Source organism: Adiantum capillus-veneris, chromosome 20, assembly GCF_014529385.1.
Source record: "Adiantum capillus-veneris isolate H3 chromosome 20, ASM1452938v2, whole genome shotgun sequence".
Classification (NCBI taxonomy): Eukaryota; Viridiplantae; Streptophyta; class Polypodiopsida; order Polypodiales; family Pteridaceae; genus Adiantum; species Adiantum capillus-veneris.
The window spans coordinates 56,986,648-56,994,951 of NC_140950.1; the positions used below are offsets into that span (position 1 = coordinate 56,986,648).

General features: G+C 40.8%; 1 protein-coding gene across 1 annotated transcript; it reads right to left on the reverse strand.

Annotated features, from left to right (window-relative positions):
- Window positions 1-3,747: 3,747 nt before the first annotated feature.
- Window positions 3,748-7,636, reverse strand: ZKT (protein containing PDZ domain, a K-box domain, and a TPR region). The gene is made up of 7 exons (XM_086492447.1): window positions 7,081-7,636; window positions 6,132-6,238; window positions 5,500-5,588; window positions 5,309-5,385; window positions 5,088-5,208; window positions 4,481-4,540; window positions 3,748-4,143 (listed from the first exon to the last, which is right to left on the reverse strand). The coding sequence occupies exons 1-7, from the start codon at window positions 7,491-7,493 to the stop codon at window positions 3,997-3,999; spliced, it is 1,014 nt and encodes a 337-aa protein (XP_086348573.1). The 5' UTR covers window positions 7,494-7,636; the 3' UTR covers window positions 3,748-3,996.
- Between the last annotated feature and the right edge of the window lie 668 nt (window positions 7,637-8,304).

Consider the following 8,304-nt stretch of genomic DNA (forward strand, 5'->3'; position numbering starts at 1 on the left):
AGGTAAAAAGGACTCTGAATCCAGAATATGTACTTCGATCTAATATAGGCTACTATGATTTACAACAATCCCCAATGGAAACAATATGTATATGAACACCGTCAATCAAACCTTCTCGTAACAATATCCAATTTCAATGAAGTAATTAAGCAACCAAAAAATATCCAAGATACACATATTTATACATTAAATTTTTTTATAGAGCATTTAAATATAGGCAAAATACCATACACAAAGAGAAGTTGCACAGAGAGAGAGAGAGAGAGAGAGAGAGAGAGAGAGAGAGAGAGATGCACAATATATTTGTGAACCATATGTTGTTGCTATATACTATACTTCATATCTAACAAAGATTGATAATAATATAACTAGTTCCTTGTCAAAGGTTATTAGACAAAGCAAGCTAGAAAGCCACGAGATAGTAGCAAGCATACAAAAACTAGGAACTACGCTTTGAAATATGCAACAAATGTGAATCCACCAAGCACTATACTCTATCCTTGCTCTACAAATGCATCACGCATAATGTATTTTTCAATTCATTAGTATGTCACTATACTAAGATGCCCACCTCCTTTTCTTTTTGCCAGTGACTCAACTTGCTTGTCAACCCAAATTCTTGCTGCATATTCATTGAATGGATTCCCTACTTCAACTAACCTTGCTTCCATGTCTATTTGTTCAGTGCTTTGATCAGAATTCTCTGTATTGGCCTGCCCTTTACCCACTCTTTTGATTGGAGTCCTATGTTCCATGCGTGATGATTCAGCTGGTGTTCTGCCATCTAGAGTTACTCGCCTCTTGCCTAGTTTGGATTCATTAAAATTTGCTAGATATTGTTGCTTTGTCTTTCAGCTCGATCCCTATCCATCAACACTACAATTAGATCAATTTTTGCTATGGAGAATATGTTCGTAGATGCAAGCATTTGCTCGATCTTCTTTGTCCCATACTTCCTACAAATCTCTTCTAGCCTCATAGATATCTTCTAGCTTCTAACTTGTTGGGTCTTCACCTTGATATGCCTATCGGACCCTTGAATGGTCAACATCATCTAATTCACATAGTCATGAGTGGTGCCCCGCATTTCTGAGCCACGGTCAACCCAATAGCATAATATACGCTCCTTGCACATCCAACACTAGAAAATTGGTTTTGAAATATTCCTTCCCAACTCTAACTTGCAGATTTTCCACCAACCTAGTGGCCTAAACAACTCGTTGGTCAACCATTCGTATCTTGAATGGTGTTGGTTTCATTTCCTAAATGCCAAGTTTTGCTTGACATGTTCTCCTATTATATTCATTCCTACCCCACCATCCAATATCCCACCTGATAAGGGTTCCCATTGCTTCTTAATCTTATAAACTACCTAGGTGACTAGAACCTCATCATGTTTTATGGCAGATAGGTCCATGGCCATTGCTTCAACATCTTTCTCTTGATTTTGATGAATTTTTCAACCTCTGGTAGGGTTTGTCTGATATCATCTAGCTCTACAATTACCTTCTGAATACACTCGCAAACCTTGACATAAATCTCATCTTGCTCATTTCAAGAGTTACTGTATGAATTGGAAGAACTTTCTTCCGACTGACTATCCTTGCAACGCCACTCAATTTGCCTCCTACTTCTAGTGGTTGATTACCTCATGGTGAGGATTTGGATTGCCCTTGAGCATTTTCTATCCTCAGGCCTGTGTTCTCAGCCCCAGCCAAGTCTGGTCTAACTTGACGTACTTCCTCCTCCAGGAACTCCTTCAAGGCCTTTACTGATTAATCATCTTCCTTCCCAGCCGCTCCCTCACCAGATATACCTATGGGTCTGCTTTTGTGAGCTACTCAAAGTTGTTGTGTCAGCCTTTGGATAGTTCTGGCCTCAAAGCATTCTAGTTGCTTCGACATCTTCTTAGCCAGATCCTCTATAATCTTGGCTGCTAGAGTGCACTACTCTTGCCTCTCATCAACTCCCTTAGCTTTCCATGTAGCCTGTTGCTTTTCGCATCTTTGAGCCTCTTCAATTTACTCTGTTTCCTGCATTGGCTTATCTGGTAGATCCTCGATCACCACTCCATCACTTTAGGTAATAACTTTCATTGAAACTGGTTTAGGTGGTTTTGCTTTAGATCCTTTTGGCTTCACACTATCTGTACAATCGATCGTGAAGAGTCCATACTTTTGAAAAAGGTAGTAGTTGAAATTCCTCCTTTTAAAGTCAACTCTACCTCGCCCTCAACCATTGGTGTCGTGAGACCATTGTCTTCCAGGCGCAGTAATGAAACTGGACTCATTTTCTCTAGTACCAGATGCTCCATCCGTCTTCGATACCTTCGGGTCTGTTAATGAAATCATTGACATACCCTTTCCCTTCTTGAAATGCTCTATCCCAATTTTGTAGTTATTCCAAGCATGGCTAAATGCCTTGCAATAAGTACATTGACACTACTCATCAGGCCTGTGATCTTTGGATTTGCACTTTGAGCACTACGTCTCTACCTTGTTGACTGAAGGTCTTATCTTGAACATTTTTGCAATCTGTTTCGACATCACCTCAATCTTCCTAGTCTAGGATCTTTTCTTCTTAGTTTTGACCTGAAGTTGGAGCTGGACTTAGACTCCTTAGTCAACATCTCACTGTCACTTGAGTCTCTGTGCCTCTTGTGGCCCTTCTCCTTTTCGCATGTTCCTCTAGCTTTGATGCTCTTTGCACCAAATCATTGAACTTCTTTATCGATGCTGGAACCTTTTGCTCCCTTAGCTTCTTTCTTGTAAAGCCATTGAGAAACCAAGCTCAAAACCTTCTCTCTAAAGGAGGCTCGTTCAGCTTCTTGGTAAGCTCTTTGTTTTCTCCACATAGCTTATGACTTAGAGTTGACCACCCTGCTCTATCTTATCCAACTCACAAAACATATCTTCATCACCTCTATTGTTGGTATGTTCCAGATGAAATGCTTTGATAAGCTTGTTGTATGTTATGAGCTTATAGGTTGGGTAGTGGTAACTCATTCAAGCTCATAACATAGGCCACATCAGTCACTCGCTGACCACTACCTTATTCATGTATATATAAGGTGAATAAGGAGCTCCTCACCTTGAGGTTTGTTCCACCCACATAGTGCACTATAGCCGATAGGAAAAGGATGGGAGGGTTTAAAACCATAATTGGCTCACATTAGCAAAGCATGAGATGACATATTTTAAATAGATGAACCAGCACATTCAATCGTCTATTAGTGGTAAATGAACCTCCAGTGCTTAAGAACATCAACACCCACAAACACCACACATTCTCACACTCGATTGCCCTACACACAAGCACCGAAGAGGCAAAAGCCGATAGGAAAAGGATGGGAGGGTTTAAAACCATAATTGGCACACATTAGCAATGTATGAGATGATATAATTTGAATAGATGAACCAACTTCGATCTTCTAGTAGTGGTTAATAAACCTCCAGTGTACTGGTATTCCTAGTTATCCTTCTAAGCACTAGGAAGGAGTGAGCCCACGTGTGTGCATGTGTTTTGGGCTAGGCACTCAGGATGGACCCTAATCTCTCTCTCTCTCTCACACACACACACACACACACACACACACACACACACACACACACATTGAGAAAGTAATGCAATCTGTGAGAGGGAAAGACTAGAAAGACTAGAGCATTATATATCACTCTACCTCACACCATAAACGTTTTACGGTCTTATCATTCTTGAAACATTGAGAAGATCCAACAAGGTGCTGCATGGTTCAAAATTACCTCCATTATCTGTTACACTCGAAAGTTGGTAAGGGTGTACCAAAAAACCTCCCGTAGAGGAAGCTATATTGGCAAGAACTTTGACATTGAACACAAACAACATGAATACATGAATAATATTACAAGTTACATACTCTTACATTTTCCAAAAAATGAAATTACAAAATGAATGGGCTTGCTCACAAGCAACCTTTCTTGTGTGATCATGATGATATGCCTATGCCAGTTTGCTTGCTCACTTCTTACCGCCAAAGAGACCAAAAACACTCTTCAGGGCCTTCACGGCATTCTCGTTGATAAACGGCTCATCGTACTTGTCGATGAGAGGTGTAAACTTGGGAGACACTCTCAGGTTGGCAAGATCAGGATCAGATCTGACAGTCTGCCATTCCAACAAGGTGAAGACTCACATAGGCATTTTAAAACAAAATTTTTGGAAAGCAAGTCCTGAGCCCTAAATGGAGGGACCGTTTACAAACTAAAATAAGTCTTTTTAAAACTAAACTTTTCAATAAGGCTCTTCAATTAAGGAACCCATTTACAAACTAAAAAATTGGATTCAATTTCTTCATCATTTTCCTTGTTCTCTAAGGCATGTTTTGCAATGCCAAAAAGATAACAATACTTGTGTTCAAAATCATATAGGACTCCATGCAAGTGAACCATATTACGATGCCCATGTTTAATCAACAGACACCCAGCACACACCATTAACTGACCTTATAATCTTCAAATCCAGCTTCCATTGCTGCTTCTAATGCTGACAACCCTGCCTCCACCTGAGCATGCCCAATTTAACACCCAATTTCAGATACCATCACAAAGATGGAAGTGCTTCAAAACGATTTACCCTGTTTTAGAGACTTTTTGGATGTCTTAATATATGTGTGAAACACCATTTGAGAGGTTTTGTAAAAAATGTTTAAATTATGTATATAAGATCAGAAAAGTCTTAACTTAGGAATTATGTGAAAGGCTAAAACACACAAAAATACAAATGCAAGGGACACAAGAAAACAGAGAAAGAAAATACTAAATTACTTTATTTGTTACTAAACAAAACTAGATTAAAATAAACCCTTATTCACTAAATGACACTGGATGACTATCTTACTTGAGGCTTGAAACTTTCAATAGATAAAATGGGAACCACACAAAAGAAAATTTTGGTCTTCCAAGAGACAATTTGTAATAACGAATGACAAATTGGACTATGAGGGTGTTTCAGATGGCGGTAATATGAAACACATTCATATGAGAGAGGAACCTCTAATGAAATACAAATAAGCAAGAGACAACAGTTTGAACTCACAAAATGACTTTTACCTCATTGAGTTTGGAGTAACAACAAGCGATGTTGTAATTTGCGACAGCTTCTTCCTTGTACTCGGGCTTTGCGCCAAGAACAGAGTCGAACTTTTCCAAAGCTTCTTTATATTGTCCAGCTCTGTTTATCCAACAATTTTGAATAGCACGAGTCACATACGTGTAGACTAAAGCTCCATACTTCAAAAGATGAGTCCAAAATTTGCAAAGGGTTCAATTACCTATAAAGCTTTAGCCCAGCATCCAAGTCTTCTTCTCTTTGTTTCTGTAACTCTACTTTCCGCATATAATTTTGAATCTAGAAGAGAAAGTGCAAAAACTTATCTCAAGCATAAGGCCCTCTAAAACTGAGTACTTGGAAGTTGAGAATTCATATATGTTCCTAAATATTTGCCATGTTTAAAAAGAATACCTGTATCTCCCTAATTCTCTCTCCAATGGCACCAGCATTCCTTTCTGCAGCAAGCACGTCACGGGAAACTGCCGCATCCTCTCGCTCTCCTGCACAAGGACAAACCAAATCATAAAGATGCAATTGGTTTCCATTACCAGCATCAAAATGTGGACTACATGCCACTGTTATGCCCTGTTATCATCCCAAACGTCCTACGGAAGCCGTCAAACCGTGTTTAAACTTATGTCTTTATTCTTTCTTTTCTTAGAATCAGCCTTGTATTAACCAAAACAAAATATCAATCAGCCATGGGGTCAAGACCAAGCTCGGATTTCACAGAAGTTACACCCCAAGGTATGAAGGGTTACCATATGGTATCACATAAGTGTACAATAGGGGGGTTTTTTAAGGCAAAAAAGATAGATTTTACAAAGGAAGGTCCCATATACAGGGGTCAAAAACGCAATTTTGGTAACGTAACGTCAGCCTTCACAACCCTTTGGGTACATATTCGAAATATACAATAACTTTATCAGAGTGACATGGCTATACTTGTCAAATGCACCTCTCACAGATACACTTACAGGCATTTTCAGCTTACAAAATCCAACAAGATGTTCAAAAAGACAAGGATGATTGAGATGAATTACCAAAACGCCTCTCCATTTTTAATAACAATGTACCAATTCGTTGGCGAATTGTGTACATCGTCTGACCATATGCTGCAGCTGGCCACATTTCAGTTCCAAAAACAGCACTGCAAGCATGGGCCAATCAGTATTTCACAACCAACAATAACATATCAACAAAACCTCCAAAGATATTTGAAACGCTAACACTCACGCAGAAATATCCACAAGCTTGCTTTTTCTAGAATCTTTTACAGAAACAAGCACAACCGAGCACTGGCATGAAGTTGCAAGACTGGTGGCATTGAAGGTATCGCTTACCCAAAAGAAAGCAGGTGGGTGCGGAAACTACATGCAATGGGCCACATACACAGGCGCTTACACACACACATTCATTCACAAATCTAAACAAAAACTAACAATTTTAAAGCACCAAATATTTGAGCTGTGCCTGAACTTAAAAAGCTCTCAGCTCAACAAGCAAAACAGTTCCAAATGCAGAACGTGCAGGAGTTAGACCTTGGCATTTCCCCGAGTGAAACAGCTACTTAGATGAGCTCCACATATAGCAAAAGTTTCATTCCGAAACAAAACAAGATGATTTGCATGCCATGATAAACTCGTGTTTATCATAACATTTCCAGGGCCATGTTATGCTGGAAGAATTCTCGACTGGCTATCCATAGCTGATGGATAAAACATTCATTGTTCCCTATTCAAAATGTGCCCAATTTCGCAACTTTGTTAATGGATGTGACCAAGAGTCCATAACCTACATACCTTTATTTACAAGCCATGTTGTGGGCTTTAAGGTCCACAGGCCTCTACAACTCTCAAGCATCGAGAGCGCTCTCTCTCTCTCTCTCTCTCTCTCTCTCTCTCTCTCCCTCCACCACACACACACACACACACACACAATGCAAACAGATAGCGATGGAAAAGCAACACTCTCCAATAAAAGCAAGCTTACCTGGTGAACAGAACTTTATCCCCCGGAGTGATCTGCTTCGTTTTGTCTGCATTCCCGCCAGGAGCAATGGCATCAATATATACACCACCATCCTGGCCCTTGTAGAATTTGAGGCCAATAGGCTTCTCAAGCTCGACCTCGTACACTTCGTATTTGCTCGGTGTGGAAGAACTGTTGCTGCTGTTGTTAGTCGCAGCAGAGATGGTGCGGAGCTTGGTGGAAGGGGTAGCGGTACATGCAGGAGCTGAAGAAGCAGAGCTTTGCAATAGAGGGTTTGTACCAGTAAAGAACGAGGAGCTCAAGGGCAAGCAGCAAGCGTCTCTGGTGGAAACAGGAGCTTGATCGCATGGCAAAGATCCTGCCGAGGGAGGCGTGTGTGTATTAAGGGGCAGAGCCCTCATGGAGCCAGACATAATGCGATCGAGAAGAGAAGCGCTCCGAGAGCCGGTGTCTGCGTCCGTGTAGGTCCGTGTGTGTGTGTGTTGTGTCTATGCGTGCACGAGCTTGCAAAGCAGACTCTGCTAGCTCGCCCACACATACACACACATTCCTCGGCGGCCCAACCCAAATCGATTTCCAGCCTCCTCAACGCGTCCACGTCAGCCTTTCCAGCCATCTCATCACCACAAGCCTGAAACCCTTTCGACCTCTCATTTCATCTTTTGCTGCCTTCGAACGAGGGGGAGTGTTTGATTTAAGTAGTACTAGTATGGTAGTACTAGTATGTGACCTCTGCAATGCTGCGGCCAAGAAAAGCATGTCCATCATCTCTCTCTCTCTCTCTCTCTCTCTCTCTAGCGCGCACACACACATACATACGAAATCGTATAGAGATAGGTGTGTGTGTGTGTGTGTGTATCTATGCATCCACATGTGAGGAGAATGGAACTCTAGTCTTTGGAATCACTCTAAAAAGATAACAATGCATAGGTTTGCCTTCTCTCTCTCTCTCTTTCTCTCTTTATCTCTCTCATATTAGATCTTGAGATCAAGACTCATCGAGCAAATCTTTGCTATCTCTTTCTCCACTTATTTTTCTCCCTTCCTCTATTCTTTTGAGTTGAAGACCTGCTAGGTAGCTCTCTCTCTCTCTCTCTCTCTCTCTCTCTCTCTCTCTTAAAGCACATGGAGTGCTTTTAGTTGACTGGTTGCGATTGACTCATCCTTCACACAACTTCTAATAAGCACAGTCTGTTCAGTCGCGGCTAGAGATGTTTCCACCTA

What these genes read in the sequence shown, in the direction of transcription:
- ZKT (XM_086492447.1), bottom strand. Translation starts at nt 7,493, where the DNA reads ATGTCTGGCTCCATGAGGGCTCTGCCCCTTAATACACACACGCCTCCC. An exon ending in GTTACTCCAAACTCAATGAG is followed by an intron (nt 4,541 to 5,087) that starts GTAAAAGTCATT and finishes GGGCATGCTCAG; the next exon opens with GTGGAGGCAGGGTTGTCAGC. An exon ending in CTGGATTTGAAGATTATAAG is followed by an intron (nt 4,144 to 4,480) that starts GTCAGTTAATGG and finishes TTGGAATGGCAG; the next exon opens with ACTGTCAGATCTGATCCTGA.